General features: G+C 50.8%; 1 protein-coding gene across 1 annotated transcript in view; it reads right to left on the bottom strand.

The window, feature by feature from the left end:
• The window catches only part of Pde9a (phosphodiesterase 9A), a 90552-nt gene that overhangs the window by 12179 nt on the left and 59002 nt on the right, over positions 1-19371 (bottom strand). The window contains exons 5-10 of the mRNA XM_059244070.1: positions 16951-17005; positions 16230-16300; positions 11057-11141; positions 6612-6690; positions 5217-5291; positions 790-876 (exon numbers count right to left, since the gene is read on the bottom strand). Of these exons, the coding sequence (XP_059100053.1) occupies positions 790-876; positions 5217-5291; positions 6612-6690; positions 11057-11141; positions 16230-16300; positions 16951-17005 (452 nt within the window). The remainder of the gene's footprint in view (positions 1-789; positions 877-5216; positions 5292-6611; positions 6691-11056; positions 11142-16229; positions 16301-16950; positions 17006-19371) is intronic.

The raw sequence follows: 19371 nt of genomic DNA, 5'->3' as shown, positions 1-19371 counted from the left end.
AGGGTTAGCTCACGCCCCCTGCTCCCATAAGGCTTCCAGAGCTTTGCATGTTCAAGCCCAAGGCCCTTGGGTGTTCCCAAGTTCACCATCACAGAACAATGTGGCCCAGAAGACCTGCAATGTCCCATCACTGTACAACCTGGGGGCAGGGACTAAAGTATCCCCCAGGTGTCTGCTGAGCCACACTGGGATAGAAAGTTGGGAGTGGGGCAGGGATCATTCCAGGAGGGGCTCTAGGTTCCCAGGCCTATGGGACAATTAACAGGCTTTCAGTTCTTGATTCACAATAACGTTCTATCTCTTAGAAAAAGATCTGCTACTAAGCACCCAGGCCTACCCCCATATACATACAGCCACCCACACCATGCACAACCCTGATGCACACGTTCTCACAAACTTCCAGAGACACGCTCTCACATCCACATGGCCACAGAGACACACACTCTCACAACCACACACATTCTCACATGCACACTCCCAGAGATGCACACACATACATTTATACACTCATAGACATAACCACACACACTCGTATCATCTCTCCTTACCCACACCCCCAGACACACCCCTGCTTTAGTGTGCTGCCTTGTGGGTCTCTCCCTGATGGTTATACCAGTTCCTCACCGCTCTGAGGGCATGGGAGGACAGATGGGACAAAGGACCTCACAGACCTCCCCTGGTACAGATACCCACTCTGCAGAAGCCCACTGCCACTAGGAAATGCAGGGTAGGCCATTCTAGTGTGAGGGGGAAGAGGTGACAGGTCCAGATGTGGGTTCCGTCACTTACCAGCCACCTGCGGAGCGTGATGGGGTTGATGTTGAAGTCCCTGACCAGGCCGAGGTCATGGTACATATGCTCTAAGCAGCTCAGCATCTATGAGAACAGGGTCAGGGGTCAGAGTTCAGGGGTCAAGGGGAGCAGGCAGGCCCAGTGACCCTCTTTCCCATGCATTGTCCTGAACAGTACCACCAGGGTGACCGGGGAAGGGTGGGACGGGTCAATTGTAGGATCACTCAGACAGGGTAGGGGTCTGTGACAGCCTGTATGCCCCCTGAGAGTGACATAACAAGGTCAGAAAAGCTCATGAGCATTCCAGTCTTGATAACAACCCTGTGTAGGGAGACAGGACTTCAAGGGGTGATACCAAAATGATCATAACCAGAGTAGAGTGTTAAGAGTTCAGAGGAAGTTCATCCACCATGCATGTGGGAAGGGCTGTCACTGAGGGCCACCTCTTGCTTGCTCAAGGCTAGAGATGGGAAGGGCTTTGATGAGCTGGAGTCCCCTCCTCTTGTTGGGACTGGAGATGCTTTCTAATGTCTTGATCTGGAGGGTGGACCTCTTGTCCAGACAAATCTGATTTCCAGGGATTTGGTCATCTGTGGACACTTGGTGTAGGGTGAGACAGATGTGGTGTTTAATTCTGCTGTCACCTTTTTTCAGGTCTCTGCAAACATCTCCCAGAGTTTTGACACTAACTAAGCCCACGAGGAATAGATAAGGAATCTGTAACTAAGCCTGGCTAGAGAGGCTCTGCCTCTGGGAGAAGCAGGTCTCACGGAGACAGGAGATCTGCAATATAGAGAGGAATGGGACAGCCCTGTGGACACACGGCATGACCCCAGCAGAGAGCACTTCCCCTAGACCACGCATCAGTGTCTGCCTGGTCCTGGGCACCAGTGTCCTGGTACCTGCACAGGGCAATGGTGGTCAGTGCTGTAGCCTGGCCTGTTTCCCTTGCATCCGGGCACCAAGTGGCAAATCCATGTGAGGGACTGAATTGTGTCCCATCAACATAGAATGTAGAGGCTCCACTGTAACACCCCCACCAACATGACCATATTGGGGATGGGGCTTTTACAGAGGCAACTAAGATAAATGTGGTCATCAGGAGGGGCACAATTCAATTTGACCATGACACTACTGTAGGGACAGATCAGGACACAGACACACAGAGATGACTGAGAGAAGATGCTAAGGGGACAGTGAAGGAATGACCACCCCAAGACACCTTGACCTTGACCTGCTGGCTCCAGGACAATGAGACAATAATGCACTGCTGTGGTTGAAGCCGCCCAGACTCTGGTGTTAGACATGGCCGACTGTCAAAGGAAGTGTGTGCAGGCCACCAAGTTCTGTCTTTTTGTTATATAATATGTATGGGCTGGGAATGCTGTAGTTAAGGTGAAGTTTTGTGACTACAATATGTTAATTCTGTTGGGAGCAGAGAATTCTACAGTTATCACAAAGAGTTCATTTGGGAAACAGAAAACAGTCTCTAACCCAGACCTAGGGGGACTCAGGCTGTCACAGAGCATCCTGAGAGCATGCTGGCCATGCACTCATCTTCCTTGAGAAGCCAATGGCTTTGAAGATGACGGCCCTAGAGGGCGCTTCCTGCAGAGTGACAGGTGTTTTGGCCCTGGCTTGCAGATGTCTGGCTCCGCGGGTGCTGGCAGTCGCTACCCCTCCAGAGCTACCAGCCATCCCACCTCCTGAATGCCAGCCCTCAGGCCCCTTGGGCTATAGCCCCAAACCACTGTTTTTGCTCCAGAGGCCCAGACAGTGTTCTGAGCAAGCCCGGAGAGATGAAATATTTGCTTGTAAAATCACAGTTGAGAGATGGAGAGAGCCGCCAGACACAACCATCTGCTGCCACTTCTGTGATGGACATGGTGGCTTCGGAGCAGTAGTGAAGGTCTGTTCCCTTGACGGTCCTCAACCCCAGCTGAGTACGTGTGCGAGTGAGCGGTGGCACCTGAAGACGGTGATGAGCACTGATCAAGAGGGGAGGACTTCCAAGGTGACAGCGGGTGGTCCTTCAGTGTGGCAGAGCAGCCACCTTACTGTCTGCAGCCTCAGGATGAATCCCCAAGGCACCAGAGGCACCGGAACAACGTGAGATCACATCCTGGATTAGGTTTGAGAAGAGCACTGGGTAAGAGCCGTGGGTTGATGTGCCACTGCCCCCATTGGAAAAGGAGGTGAGCCGCCCACAGGGCCCTGATGCTCCTTGCCATCTCAGGCCTGGGTGGCTGCCCAGGTCCTCCGTGTGTGTTCAGTTACGCATCTTTGCCGTCCACACTTGAATTTTCCAGAGGCCAAGGCTCTTGATTTTGGATGTTTCTGGCTTACCACCTGAAGGCAGCGAGGAACCTCCCAAAGCATCCTGCTAGTCTCTCTGGCCAAAGCTCTGGGTAGTGGAAGATGTCACATGGCTGGGTCCAGCTGTAAGAGCCACTCACCTTGCCCACTTGCCAGTCAGAGAGCGGCTGTGACCATGGTCTGTGATGGGCAGTGCTTCTATTATGGATGCATGAATTCTTCAGCCTTGGGGACAACCTTCACCTCCCACCACAGGTAGCGTTGTGCTCGGAGACTCCACGGAGCGGGTAGCAGCGGTAGAAAATAACTCAAGAATTGGTTTCTATGCGGCTGCTCTCACTAGAGACTTTGGCTGGCTAAAGTCAGTGACTGGGCATTGGGACCGTCCCAGAAGCAGGGCTGGCCACCCCCTGGTGGGAGGATCCACCTTCTGAGCCACCTCTTGTCCCTTTCTTTGTCAGGGTCTCGCTCTGCCCAGGCCCAGGAGGTAATCACCCGGACACGTCTCTTCAAAGCTTTGTCTCTGTTTCTGGTATCTGTGCTCTGGGGACTGTGACCCCACATGGACCTGGGAGGGCTGCACATCTAAGGCACTTGCCTGAACGTTTGATTTCTGCGTGCCAGCCCCGCCCCTCAGAGCCGGAGTGCAGAGCCCTTGGTAGCTGTACCTCTGGTGGTTTGTTGATGGGCTGCTCTCCCGGGTGAGCTGGGCTGGGGCCTGCTTTCCTGTTTTGTTGTTGTTGTTTGAGTGTGTATGTGCTGGGAGGTTGCATGTGTGGGGGCGTGTGTGAGGGTGTGTGCGTGTGCACGGGCATGGGCGTGCATGAGTGTGGAAGCCCGAGGTTGATTTCTTCCTTTATTTTTTTTTGGGGGGGCGGTGTTGAGACAGGGTTTCTCTGTGTAACAACCCTGGCTGACCTAGAACTCACTCTGTAGACCAGACTGGTCTTGAACTCAGAGATTTGCCTGCCTCTGTCTCCCAAGTGCTGGGACTAAAGGCGTGCGCCAACACCCAGTGATGGGGTATCTTTCTTGATTGCTATCCACCTTATACTGAGGCAGGATCTATCTCTCTTGAACACAGAGCTCACTAATTAGACTGACTAGTCTATCTAACTAGCCTGCTCCGGGCATCTCTGCCTCCCTTGTGCTGAGATCACAGGTAGTTGCCATACCCACCAGACATTTACCAGACATTTACATGGATGCTGTAGATCCGAACCCCAGTCCTTACTGTGTGCAGCAAGCTCCTTTAGCTACTGAGTATCTCCCAGCCTGGTCTCTGCTTTTCTGGCCAAAATTCCTCAGTCAAAGGACTTCTTAGGCTGGGAAGGGACATGCTGGAAGAGGTTTATTTGGGAAATGTGGGGACCCTCTCGTCTAAAGGCACAAAATCCCATTTGCTACATCTGACCTTGTTAAAGGGAACAGGGAACTTTTTTTTCTTTTTGTCTATTTCCACAAGTCTGTGCTTTGGAAAAGCTGGGAAGAGTCCTCAGGTTTTGGTGAGTTCTCCATGAGGAGGAGACTTATTCTTTCTCCATGTTGATAATTCTCAGCGAATGAGAAATTTTGAAGAAATATCTTCCTGCCAAAAGAGACTCCTATCTCTGCAAATCTTACATAGCCACTGTCTTGTGTCCAGCTGCTTGGGGGCCTCTACTGGCCACTCTTCTCAGCAGGATACTCCTTAGGAGGCCCCTCTCTGCAGGAAATAACTCTTCCAAGCAGCGGCTCGGCCTCTGCACAGCTCCATCTTCCCATGTCTCCTACAGATATAGGTGCACCCAGCCTGGGGCCCGGGTTCAGATGGTTGTCACAGGGGCACTTGGTGTCATCAGAAAGCCAAGGGTTGCTTTTTTTTTTTTTTTTTTTTAGCTCAGGTAAAGCCCCTTTGCCTTGGGCTCTGTCTCTTGTGTCCCTTTGAGCACATCGAGTGTCATTTTGATTTAAATTCTGGGGTTTTAATTCAGGGGTTGTTTAACTTAAAAAAAGAGACAGGAAAAAAAATACACAGGAAGAATAGCCTGGACACGGTCCCCATTCAGGATTTACAGTCCTGAGCAGCTGTCCCCAGTGACTGGAGAACCCGGAGGTCCCTCACCTACCTCGTTGGGTTCCCAAAGCCAGACATCGAAGGTGGGCTTCCGTAGGGCTTCGATGGTCTCTGGGGAGAGCAGGTACTAGAAAGGATGGGAGTGGTATGTTAGCCAGACAGTGGGGCTTCTGTGAGTGAGAGCAGCTGTGGCAGAGGTCCGCGTGAACACTTTCTCCATTCTCCAGTCCTCCTCACAGACAGCATACAGACTCAGGGCTGCCTTTCTCTGGAAACTGTCCAAGGACTCCCATCTGTAGTGGCCTGGGTTACTAGGGACTCCCAGTACCGGGGACTCCTAGGAACATTTGAGTGATAGAAATGTTCCCTCTGTTTATCATGACGGTAATTTCATGACTACATGTGTCAAAGCTCACAGTGTTCAGAGTCTAAGAAGAGCTCCGCATCTGTCAATCAGACCTCAACAGTCAAAGCTATATAAAGCGAAGAGAAGGGAAATAAACCACTGGGTGTATGTTCAAATCCCTGCTGGGAAGCTCTGCTGGGTTTGTCTTGTGCAGAACCACCCTGGAAAGTTAAGCCACACACTGGCTCATGAAGGCCTCAAGCCGAGGTTGGGTCCACTGGGCATTGAGGTTTAGGGTGAACTGTCAGAATCAAGGCCGATATTCTAGACTGCCATTTGGGTTAGCCTTCTTCATTTTTTAAGAAGGAACTGTTGTGAAGACTAGCTCAGTTTTTCCAGGTCTGGGTTGTGTAATCCCTGGACAGGATCGCAAAAGATGTTGGACATATTTTCCCATGTGGAAAGAGGTTCATCTCCTGGATGATACTCAGTGCAAGGCTTGGACCGACGTGGAGCAAATCACTGGCTAGTGGGCACCAGGGACCTGTGAGGGCTTCCAGGAGAACCTGTGGGTGGTCGGCCTAACCTTAATGCAGAAGTGCGAGCCAGGGTTTAAGCGGAGGCCATCGCCGAGAAGGTGGCGCTCTTTGTAGGCATCTGAAAGAACTTAACTCCAGCTCATAGCTACTTGACTCAGGGCTTGGCTGCTTTTAAAACACAGAAAACTTTTGTGCAAAGCTTTCCATAAAAACTCTGTGCTCTTCAGGGACAGGGGAGCCAGCGATGCCGATTTTTAAGAACCTTGTTAAAGTTCCTTAGTGGAATGTTTGTACACAGATGTCTTTTACTATCAGTTGTGGGCCCCGGAGGGAGCCAGAAGGGCTATTACCTCCCCCGCTCTGGAATGGCTTCTCTAAACAAATGTCCAAGAGAAAAATATCCTGCCTAACAACTTTCCACCCTTCCTGCACCCGTGACAGGAATAGAGAGGGGCTGTTATCACTGCGCAGAGTGAGGGGCCAGCCTGGGTTTCCATGTCCTGGGTCTGGGGTGGGGGCAGCATAGAACTAGAATTGTCCCTGAACCAGAAACCTGTCTCACCTTGGGATAAGTGGGGACATCACGCCGAGGTGTCAACTTCTTGTTATCCAAAAAACTGTATTTACAGGGACAGTTGGTCCTGGAGGGCAGAGGAAGAATTTAGTTACGGCCGTGAGCTCTGGCTGGGAGGCGCCCCGTGTACTGCTCAGGGCAACAGAGCAAAGGGAACACCCAGCCCCAGCCCCAGGACCCTTAGCCTCAGCCCCGGACCTGCATAGCCCTAACCCTGGAATGCATAGGCCCACCCCACTGGATTTGTCAAAGGAGTATCTGTCACAGAGGCTGTGAGATGCTTGGCTCTCAGTCTGCAAACAGGGGACACCCCGAAAGCCAGGTGATAATGCAGCCAGCATTCACTTTTAGTTTAGTTTATTAATTATAAATGTATTTATTGTTAATTTACAATTAATAAACTTATAATTTAGAAATAAATTATAAACTTATTATAATTTATTAGTTTATTAGTTAAAAGATTTCTACAAAATCTTTTAAAATGGCACAAGTAAACTAATTTTTTTTTTCCTTTGCTTTCTTTCCTTTTTTTTTTGAAGACAGGATCTCACATAGCCCAGGCTGGCCTCAAACTTGCTATGTAACCAAGGATGACTTTGAACTTCTGAGCCCCCTGCTAGGATTAAAGAGGTGCCTTTGCATCCCTAGTTTATGTGGCGCTGGAGACGGAAGCCAGGGCTTCATGTGCATCAGGCAAGCGATCTACCAACTGAGCTGCATCCTACACACAGCGAACATTCTTATTCTCAAGGATTCAGCTGGGTGTGGTGGAACACGCCTGTGACGTCAGCGCCCAGGTGATGGGGCTGAAGGCTGACTCTTGCGTTTGCAGCCAGCCTGGGCTATAGATGGAGATCCCGACTTAAAACGTAGAAAACCCAACAAACACAGGAGAAAAACAAAAAGAAACCCTCAAGTCCTCACTCGTCCACTTTCTCCCTAAGCCCCACACCCTGGAAGCCACTCTGAGAACAGTTTGGGGTGTCCTTTCAGAAGGTTTGGAGGTCCAGAAGGACATGGCTAGACACCTGAGCTTTCCAATGGTACTTGGTGTTGGGTTAAGAAAAAGGGTGGGATTGTGGGAATGTATGGTTACAATTTAATCTACTTATTCTTTTCATAACATCACAAGTGAAAAAGATCATAAAACAGTCTTTTTGAGTTTTTTTTGTTTTGTTTTTTTTCTTCTTCAAAACGGGTTGAACACACCCAGGAAAGCACCAGGGAGGGAGACTTCCCAATGGATCTAGACCAAAGGCATGCCTGCATGTTGTCACTACCAGGGACCCCCGCTTGCCTCTATCTGGGTTGTCTGGAGTCTTCTGTGAGCCTGGGATGTTTCCAAGCCCAGAATCATAAATCTATCCCTTTTGAAACGCAGCCGTTGGTCGTCTCCCTCCCAGAAACTATCAGGTTGTTGTGATAGTCACTGTACCAGACATAGATTTAACTCATGTATAACAGAAGGAACCAATCAATAGTCCAGTGAAGCCATTCCACCACTGCCCTGTCTATACACCACCCTCTCCGATTTCAGATCAGCCTAGTTCTTGGCTGCGTAAGGTACATTGTTTCCCTCAGCCTCGTTTGTATAAATATTCGCACATGAGGACTGTTCTGTATGTCTCTGTCTCTCTCTCTGTCTGTGTGTGTGTGTGTGTGTGTGTGTGTGTGTTTCCTCCTGCCCCGCCCCTCCTGCTGCCGCCCCCTCTTCCCAGCCTGGACCATATGGAAGCCCTCACCAGGCATGATGCTGACTGCTGGAATCTAGCCCCTTCCTTGAGGGACAGGCCAGGATGCCGGGTGCTTGCTGACCCGGCCTCGGCCAGTCACTTCTAACTCTGGGCCCGGTTGCCACAGGAACCAGCATCCTCCAGCTGGCTGAACAACTGGCATAGTGCCTCTTCTTTTTGTTCCGTTTGCAGCTTATTTTTGCCTCATTTCCTGGGCTTCCCATCCTCCCCTCCTCTGGGGCTCAGTTCATGGTCAAGGCCGTTTGTTTGAGACAAAGGCAGAGATTACAGACCCCAAGTCTCAGTCACCATACTTCTGCATTACCCCACCCTGGCATTACTTCCTACTTTTTCCCTCCTTGCATGGTGCTGTGCCAGAGACCACGGTAACCACATTCCCCAGTAGGACTGGCTTCTGCCCTGAATGTGACCTGGACATTGGAATTCTTTCCTTTCAGGTTAACAGAGGAACCTGAGGCGGGGAGGTCTAAGGAGAAGACATTCTGCCCAGGGTACTAGCAGGCTGTGTGTGTGCCCCTGATGCCCCCAGGTAGGTTCTGGTGGATTCAGACCTATCAGGGTGTGTTCACAAGTGGACTAATGTCGGTCTGTTCTTCAGGCTCATGGGTGTAGAGCTATCTGTCCCCTCTTCCCCCCCCCCCCCCGTCTCCTATTCTTTCTGCTCCCTAAGAAAGGCAAGAATGTGGCACTTGCACCCCTCAAGGGCACCTGTCTTCACAATCCAGGGGAGGCTGCACAGCCTCATGGGGGAGGGCTTGATTTCTGGGTGTGCATCTGTACTTAAAATGGACTCCTTCCACCAACAAGACAGAAGGGCAGCATGCATACCACTCTCTCCATTCTGCACCCTGAACACTAAAGCCCTGGGTTCGGTAGGAAGCGGCTGCAGGTGCCTGAGCCAGTACCAGGCATGACTAGACCACAGTCCAGTGCTCCGCATCTGTGTGCTCACATGGAGATGAAGCCCGAGCATTTCACCCACTTGTGGAGACTGAAGCATCCCACTGACCCGTCTCTCCCTTACAAGGACTGCTTCCAGCACTGTCTGCAGAGAATGCCACCTCTGCAAGCCCGCTGGGACACTGGAGGGCTCTGGCTTACGTCTCTGTGAGCTCCCAGCTGTGGGGTATAGAGGTACACGTGTCACTGAGCTAAGCCAAAGACCCACTACAGGCAGACTGCTGATGGGGGCTGGCACAGAGGCCACTTGCCCCTACTTGGTCCTGGGAGCTATGCCTTTTAGGGTGATAACAGGCTGAGTGAGGCCTTGAGTCAGAGGCTGTCCAGCCTCAGCTTTCTATCTGTCCCCATCTGACCCTGGGGTCTTCTTAGAGACCACACATAAGGGACTCTCTTGACCCCTGAAGAGCTACTTTCACAAAGACAATGAGGGCAAACTGTTCCCTCAGTTTCCCAGAGCTGCAAAATTCTTTGCCCTGCCTTCACCCAAATCCAATGGAACTAGAGATCCCTAGCTCTACACCAGCTGGCCAGTCCATGTGACACTGAATGTGACATGGTCCCCATAGGACGCCATGGTCTACCTCTCTTCCCTGTGCTGTGCCCTCCCTGAGACAACCAGGCTGGCTACCACGGTGGGACTTCATGGGAACCACCAGCTTTCCCTGTACCTCCTACCTGCACGCAAGAGGCACACCCTGCCCTCAGCAGGCAGCCTGGCTTTGTTGAAGTCAGGCAGTGGTCTCCAGTAGAGGTTAGGATTCTAAGACAACTGAGGTCATTTGTTCGGGGCTGGTCCTTGCTCAGGAGGTTGCTCTACAGCCGTGCACTCCTGCTTTAGTGGACAGTCCTGCTGACCAACCATCCAGGAGAATGTCTGCCTGGATTACTGGTCACTGGCCTCTGAGGATATCACCTCTGACGGGCTGTGTGATCCAAGTTCATGATAATGGGAATACTCGCTGTGCTACTCTGCCGGAGGGGGCTCGCCATGGGAACTGGGAGACCTGGGGATGAAAACTGGGTGCTTGTTCCCTATAAACTTTTGTCTTCTTACTGGTATCTTTAAAAATAGCTAATAGCTGGGTATGGTAGCATATGACTTTAATCCCAGCATTCGGGAGTTCCAAGACAATCAGAACTAAACAAACAAATAACAACAACAAAAACCCAAAACAAAATAACAAAAAACAGACATCATCAACTTCCTTCAAGTGTCCTCACACAGCTCTAGAGGAGAGTTATTTCCCTCTCATGTGTGGACGTTTTCCAGCTCATACCTGCCACAAAACCCCTTTTTAAGAAAACATAGGGGGCTGGAAAGATAGCTTAGCAGTTATGAGCACTTACTGCTCTTGCAGAGGACCTGGGTTCTATTCCCAGCACCCACATGGCAGCTCATAACTGCCTGTAACTCTAGTTCCAGAGGATCTGACACCTTCTTTTGGTCACCATGGGCACCAGACATGCAAATGGTGCCCAGACACGCACATGCAGGCAAACACCCATACACGTAAAATAAAAATAAATCTTAAAAAAACAAGACAAAACACTTAAAGAAAATGAATCGAGTAACGTTGTTACAACAGGCTTCCTCCAGCTTGTGTCAACCGTGTTGGAAGCAGAACAGCCAAGTCACATTAGCTTTTCCCCATCCCACGGTTTCCGCACAGAGCCCTCCCGAGGCCCAGCCGCTGCAGGGTCCGGGCACAGACTCACCTGCTGTTTCTGGCTGCCAGCTCCTCTCGCATCTTTTTAATGTCACTCTTGCATTTTTCAATCTCCACCACTTTAAGTCCTTCCACTGGCGACAAAGAGACACAGAGGGGGTCATCAGAAGCAATCGCAGAGATCTAGCGAGGCTGGTAGCTGAGGATCCCAGTCACGGCAGAGGCTTCCACACCTTCCCATGCTGCGGATATGTGCGGTGCCCTCACCTCCCCACCAGTCAAGGAACCAACAGGCAACATCAAGGAGGAGCAGGGGGAGACTCAGTCACAGTCTCCGGGGTCCCAGCTAACTGGAGAGTGTTTCTGCCAACTAGCTACTAGCTAAGACGTTCCCTCGGAAATGCTGCCGGAAGCTGGCTTCTTAAGGAAGAAAAGAAATGATGCTTGTTACTTTATGACCACATGTCAGCTTTTGGCCAAATGACAGGGCCCATAGTATTAGTATATTCCCTTTGTCATGGAGCTGGGCTCTGAATAGCTACTAAAAACACAGCATGACCCTTTCTAAAGGAAAGACAGCAGTTCCAGGAGTTGGCGGGTTCCTAACAATGCCTCCCACCCAAGAAGAGGAGCTGCAGCTAGGTGCACGTGTGCGGGCAGCCTGGTATGACCCAGGCTCTTTCTGGGCTTTCTAGAACTTTCCAAGGTAGTAGTCAAGCTGGGATAGGGCTCCATAGGGATACTGCCTCTTCTGCATAAAGGAACACAGTCAGTTCTGGTCCCGGTGGCTTGCTTCTGGGCCAGAGAAACTTCTGCCCCTCCCAAAGAAGGCTGGTAGGAGGCTGTGCAGACCAAAATGAAGGCCTCGGGTGTCAGTGGCTGGGTTCAGGGTGGTGGAAGCCTGGGGACAAGTCCAGGTAGCAGCTGTGGGGGTGGTGAGGCATGAAGAGGCTGGGCATGTTTGTTCACACACTCAGTTACCCCTCCTTTGGAGTAAGGTTCTTCACACTTTTTTGTAACACTGGTAACCCAAAGAAGTTGTTGAAAGCCATGGGGCATTCTTCTGAGGACAGGTGCCAGGCACCCCTGAGATTCCCTAGCGATGAGTTCAATGTGGCCGCTGCGGCCTTGTGTAGACCTCCTGGTTTTGCAGGCTGAAGGCATTCCTCTAGAACATGGACGGAACACGTGGTAAATCAACAACCACAGCAAGGTGCAGCTGAATCTCAAGTGATACATGGAAGGCAGAACATGGTGGAAAGTAAATAGATCCAAGGAGAGATGCTCCATGGTTCCACTTGCCATGTGGGTTTGAGACAAAGCTGGCCTGTGTAACACAGACTAGCTCAAATGTGCCATCCTCCTGTCTTGGTATGTACATAGTTGGGATTATATGACCTACACCAGATACTCTACAGTTTGTCACAGGCCCCATTCCAATGCCTCCATCAGCACATCATGGAGAAGGAAGCCTATCCCCAGGGGGCGGGGCTCCATACTGAGAGGCCTTCACAGACAATGGCCGGAGGCTGCTGGACTCACGGCCTGACCCAAGTTTCACCCATTAGGGCCCCCTTGTCCTCTCTCAAGCTTGACATACAGACAGGTAGGCACAAACACCCCAAGCTAAAGTAGAGGTCCCCCTGAACCATTTAACCTTGCAGGGCTCTGAAGACACAATCAACATGGACCTTCTGACATGCTGGCATGCAGAGTTAACTTGCTTTGAAACCTCAGGAAGTGCATGCGGACTTTGGAAGGGATTTCCGAAAACATTATGTGTAGGAATGTTTTGCCTACACGGGTGTCTATGTACCACCTAAGTGCAGTGCCTGAGCAGGCCAGAAGAGGACGCTGGATCCCCCTGGAACTGGAGTTAAAGATAGTTGTGAGCTGCCACGTGGGTGGGTGCTGGAAATCGAACCCAGGTCCTTGGGAATTACAGCCAGTGTTCTTAACCACTGAGCCATCTCTCCAGCTCCGACTTCAGAAGGGGTTTCTGTGGGCTTCTGTACCTCGTTGTCTCCCAACGAAAAGATTTAAGAATGACTTCCTAAGAGAGATGGTGGCCCCGTGGAAAAGGGCCAGAGTGGCGGCTAAGGCAGTTTTCACCTTCTTCCACATTAAGAACCCACAGAATCTGGGGGCGGGGCGGGGGGGGGGCACGCTCTCTCCTGGCTGCAAAACCAAGGCTCCCCACTCAAAGGCAGGGAGCAGAGAGCTGCTTTTCAATGCTTTTTTCCTGGGGCTGCTCTGAAGGTTTGCCTCAGGCACACTTCCTGAGTGACAGGTTTGGTTCAGTTCAGTATGGAAATTCTGGATTGTTTGCATGCCTTGTATCCAACTCTGCCCCTGGGGGTCAGCTACAGCTGTGGTCCACACTGGTGTTTAGGTCTTGGTTCGGGTCCAGGGCATGGGTACAAAGGGTGGACGGAGCAGGGCCGCCCTGTACCACCCCCTAACCCCCAGCACACCAGGAAGGAAGTGGATGGCTCCGGTGAGGACAGGGGGTGAGGGCCCCGCCGTTCCATGGTTATGAAATCACCTTTGACCCACCAGTAATCCCAGATTCCTTAAAGGCTAAACATTTACACAGAAAGGGAGAAAAGCCCTGGAAGTCACGGAGCAGAACCGTGTATTTGGTTTCAGGTCGAAGAGCAAGCAGGAAATTCCACTCATGACAAGGTCAGCGCAGAGTGGGGTTTACAGGTGTCCACACTAGCTGGAGGTCTCTTACCCTGGGACACAGATAAGAGCTAATGACAGCCAGATGAAGCTTCATGTGCACACATGCCCATGAGTGTGTCTGTCCACGTCTTTATGTACATGTTTGCGTATGGTTGTGTGTTATATGGAGCAGTGACTGGGGCTGTGTTCCTGGCAGTCTTCTCAGCTACACAGGGTCAGGACCATCTGGGTTGGACAATTCCCTTGTGTCCTGTTCAGGATGGAGGTCACCCTGTCTCCCCGGTTTGCATCTTCAGAATGAGGCACTAAGTAGCTGTATCTGAGTTTCTCTGAAACTCCAAGTCTCTGGGTGACATTTCTGGCTTCTGGAGACTAGGACGTGGTCGGCTAGGAGGGCCAGGGACGGATGAGCCCAGAGCCAGCTGGGTTTGAATGGCAGAGAGCCTGTGCATACAAGGCCACTCCTGGAGGTACAAGAAGACTCGTGGAGGCCAGGAAGTGAGGCCTACAGTTAGGGACCTGGGACCGAAGAGGCATCAGAAGAGGAGGATGGTACTAGATGAGTGGAGGATGAGGAGGCATCTGCTGTGTGTGGCAGTCATAAGCCAAATGGTGACTGTGGCTTTTCGTATCTGTTGGTGTGGATGGTGCCCTGGCAGCAGACTCCTTCCATGGTCCGTGACTAAAGCCCTTCGATATGTTCCGAGAGTCCAATACTCCGCACATCTTGGCAGGAGACTAAGCTGGTCTCCCATGACAAAGACTGGAACAATGAACGCTCACTGTGGTAGGCTGAAGTGTGTCTTGCAGAGCACGTGTCCGCATCCTAAACCCTGGATCCTGTGAAGGCCGCTTGATTTAGATGAAAGATCCTTGGCAGACATTAGAGAGAGAACTTGAGATGGGACTATCCTTGATTCAAATAGAGATGTCTTTACAAGAAACGGTCGGGGTACTCTGAGATATGATAGTCGGAAGGAGGGAACCACACGAAGACAGAGGCAGACCGCAGCCATGGAGTAGTCCCAGCCAGGGAGCGGGAAGGGTGGCTGGTAACTACTGACTACCAGAGTCAGCCTAGAACTGACTCATCCTCAGAACCCAGAGAAGCCAGCCCTGCTCACACTTTCTGGGCCAGGGCGTCCAGCTTCCAGAAGGCACTGCTGTGGAACTTTGCTGAGGCGGCCACAGGAATACACACTCTCTTACTCCTTCAGGGAGGCTTTGGACCAGCTCCACACAGGCTTTGAACCTGGTGCCAGTGGCGGCAATGGCATTGGGATAGTGGGGATCCAAATGAGAGAGATGCCAGAGGGGTGACAGAGAGACCAGTAGTTCTAAGGGATGGTGACGGTGGGGGCAGTGTCATGAGGCATCACACCCTACAGGGGAGTGGTGGGCTCCCCAAGACCTCCAGAAAAAAACAACAACCCTCTTCTGCTCAGAGCAGCCACGGTGGCAAGAAGCAGCTCCAGGGAGCTGCCCCACCCCCACCCGCAGACAGGTGTGCAGGAGGAAGACATCTCCCTAAGGGAAGGTGGCAAGGACTCCAGACCTGGTTTGTTTTGTTTTGTTTTGTTTTGTTGTCTCATTTGCTGAATGAACTGGAGTGGTCACTAACTGCTCTGTGGCTCCTCATCATCCTAGGCAAGACAAGACCGTCCTGAGGACTGAAAGACCAGTTGACTTGGGAAAAGCCATTGCACTTTGAGAAGGACACACGAGACGATGGGAACATGTTTCGGCTTATTCCAGGGAGACAGGTCTTGCATGATAGAAATATTTTCTTGAAAAATGAGAAGCAATTAAAAAAAAAAAAAAAGACATCCACTCAATCTTCCAAGCAGAATCTGCCACGAGTTCTTCTTTGGGGATGTTTGTCTCTTAATGGCTTCCTGTTTGGATTTTGTTTACCCAGCCCAAGGTAATAAATTAGGTGCCCATGTATTGCCAGGCTGAGCCTGACAGTGACGGAGAGCTTGGCTGTGGAGCTGAGAGGGTGGAATGTGGGATCTGCAGGCCTGTGGAATGTAAGCATCGATCCTTCCATGGATCCCTCCTTCACTACAAATAAGATGACTCGAGGCTGTTTCCCTCCCCAAATCTGGCTTTTTGGAAACCTAATGGAGACTGGACTCGACTCTCACACACAGGCTGGGTTTCTGCTTTCCTTTAGCAGTGGCTAAAACCTGAGATCCAGACATCATATATGTCACAGATTCCACACTCTGCAGAAGCAAGCTGCACAGAGGCGTGAAGAGAGGATCCCCCCCCCCCCGCCCCCCATGCAGAGAGGCACAGAGCTGGAGCCTTGGCAGAGGTTCTGCTGGGCCAGACGGAGGCCATTTGGGTTTTTCCTTTGCATTCTGTGCACAGACAAAGCTTTGTACAAGCCGCACTTCTTGGAAACGTGTGCTTAGAGCTGTCCTTGTCCGGTCTTAGTCAAAATTAAAGCGGCACACAGAGGCTAATTCTGACAGGGGGTTAAAAGGCATAAGCGGAAAGAAAGGAAGGAAAAAAACAACTCCACTCACGTTCCACCCGTTTCTCCAGCACGGCCAGGTGATTTGCAACTTCTGCTTTCAACTCGTTGATCTTAAACGCTCTGGGGGGAAAACGTGGGGAGAAAAGATAAAACATGACCCAGACAGCAAACATGTGTGGGTCCCTGCCTGAGGTGAGGTCTCTAAGGGGGCTGGAGAGGGGACCAAGACAGCAGGAGGTGCTTTTAAAGAAGAATACTGTCCCTGGGTGTTCTTGATTCTGGTATCTTTACTACTCTGTACTGGGTTCTCTGTACAGACTAAAGGTGGGTTGACCCAAGCATGCACCCTGCCCTGCCCTGCCCAGCATAGACAGGTATGGGGTACTGCCCTGCTCCCTGGTGGCTCAAAAGTGGCCTACGATACCATACAGAAATCACTTTGAGAAACTGACCATTCTGACATGGAATTAGTAGGGTGTTGGTGAATAAAAAGGAAGCCCCCCACCCACACAGCATCTCAGTGGGAAACACTCGTTTGTAAAGGGGTGTCGTGCAGGTGACTCCAAGTCTTGGAAGAACGGAGTTGGGGGGGTGGATTCATCACCCCCAGAACTCATCACCTACAAGCAGTCACTGGGCATGGTTTTGGGGAGAAGATGAAGGTTTGCTAGAATGTGCCGGGCTAGGCTAGCTACAGAAGTTAGAGGGCTGGCTATGGCCAGGCCCAGCTCCCACCAGCCTGGAAAGTGTGTACACAGAGGATACGGTACCTGGAGAACTGCTCTGCCACCTGGGCCAGCACACCCTGGATGAGTTCTTCTCTCTCTACAAACCAAAGAAGAGAGAGTGATGCAGTACAGGCTGGGAGGAAGGACGCGGAGGCGGGCAGGTCACACTATCCCTGTGTGAGCTGCGGGTGTTGCCGTGAAGGATGCTTGGCCTCTCAGTCACGGGGAGCAGGGCCTCCCTGAAGGTTTCCCCTCTTATCTGCTGCCTGCTCTTACTGGTCCCTTGTCAGTGACCCAGGCTGACGCTCTTGGGGTACCACCACAGCTAGATAAGGCAGGCTGGCCCAGGGGCTCTAAATATGGATGGTTTTCTCTTAGTGCTCATTTTATGGGGACAATTACTATGACATAGTGGGGTCAATGCACTGCTGGAGTGAAAACAAAGTGTTCTCAGGATGGGCCTGCAGAGAGGAAGCAGGCTGGGTGGAGCAGACCTGGCCTCTTGCTGCCTGCCCTGTAAAACTGGGTTGGGTGTCTGCTTTTACAAGGTCCAGGTCCCAAGCTGATCATAACTTGCCTCCTTCCTATTTCCTGACCAGCCCAATGCTGAGACTTATGGGAAGGTGCAGATGGCCATGCCACTGTCCTCTGTGCTCTTGGGAAAGGGGAGACCTTCTTGGTCCCACTTAACCATTCATTCATGACCCCAAACTCAGAGACCCTATAAAGGAATTCATAGACTCTTCTACATTGGCCTGGTGCTTAATTCGCCCCGGCAACCAAAACAAAGCAAACTAATCCAACAGAGCCAAGAAAATACTTCAGTGATTTAGTCCGGTGATGGAACTCAAAAGCTAAGCATGTCCCTATGTTTCCATCCAGTGTCCACTTTCTGGTCAATGGTCAGGAACACACACAAAGAATGTGCACCACAGCATCATTTAACAGGGTGAGAATCAAGCACAGCCTGTCCATGTGTGGTGCTTAGCATGCACATGGAGGTCCAAGGACAGTTTGCGGGAGTCAGGCCTCTCATTCCATTGTGCGGATTTGGGGGACCAAACTCAGGTCACCAGGCTTGGCAGCAAGCACCCTTAACTGCTGAGCCATCTTGTGGGCCTCAGGATTTGTTAAATTAAATATGATGAATCTGTATTGTAGACTCACATTCTACTATTGGTAATAATTTCAGCTCAGCACACCTTTAAATCCCAGTATGTGGGAGGGTGGGGCGGGAGTTAGAGGGCCAGGTGGGCGAGAAGAACAAGTTCAAAGTCAGATTTAAACTGCACAATGAGATCCTGTCTAAACTGGAAAAAAGAAGAATCCTTTAAAAATGTTCATGTCTGGGAGGCAGAGGTAGGAGGATGACCAGCAAATACACGACAAGCCAGCCAGAGTTACGTAGCAAGATCCTAACTTCAAAACCAAAACCAAGCAAAAACCAAGCAGAAAAGTTAACATCTGTTGTTAGCCGTAAAACGTGGTTTTTGAGAGGCTGAAGAAATCTTTCGGAGGTTAAGAACACTGGCTGCTCTTGCAGAGGACCGGGGTTTGACTCCCAGCACCCACATGGAGCCTCACAGCCAACCATCTATAACTGCAGTTCCAGTGTACCCAATGCCCCTTCTGACCTCTATAGGTATCAGGTATGCACATGGCACACAGCCATATGTTTAAGTCAAACACGCGTACTCATAAAATAAATAAATCTAAAAGACTTTTTCTAAATGGTGTTTCAAAGAATAACTTAGAATGATCCCATTTTTCAAACATGTCAGAAGGAAACCTGTGGGAACACTAACAGCAGTTATCTTTTGCTTCTAAGATTACATTTTCCTATTTTTGCTTCCTCAGAAAAATCTTCATTTTCTACCATGAACATATTTTTTAAAAAGATTTATTTATTATGTATACAGTGTTTTGTTGCATGTATGTGAAGGCACCAGGTCTCTCTATGGATGGTTGTGAGCCACCATGTGGTTGCTGGAATTTGAACTCAGGGCTTATGGGAGAGCAGCTGGTGCTCTTGACCACTGAGTTAGCTTTCCAGCCCCCTCACCCCACCCCATGAACATATTTTAATTTCATAATGAGAAAAAAAAAGTTGTTTCTCCCCCTCATATCTTGGTCACTTGTACTCAGCCCAAGAAACAGAGCATTGCTGGGACCCCAGAAGTCTCCTTGGCCTCCCTTAACCCCTTTCCCTCCACAGGCCACCTGAGCTCTAAGCAGATGCCAGCTCACAGGCTTCCAGCTTCACAGGAATGCAGGTGTGCTGGGTGTGCCCTCCAGTGTCTAGCTCCTGCCATAGTCTACAGATAAGACTGGGTCCCAGTGGTGCCTATACCACGGACCTGTGATGCCAGGATACCGTTATCAGGCTAAAGCCACTAAAAACTTCAGAAGTAGCAATGCAGTTCATCACCGGTGTGAGTACCATTTCAAGCAGCACGTGGCTAG

This window comes from Peromyscus eremicus, chromosome 16_21, assembly GCF_949786415.1.
Source record: "Peromyscus eremicus chromosome 16_21, PerEre_H2_v1, whole genome shotgun sequence".
In the NCBI taxonomy this organism is placed as follows: Eukaryota; Metazoa; Chordata; class Mammalia; order Rodentia; family Cricetidae; genus Peromyscus; species Peromyscus eremicus.
Note: the sequence above shows the minus strand (reverse complement) of the source record. Positions and strands in the feature narration are given on the sequence as shown.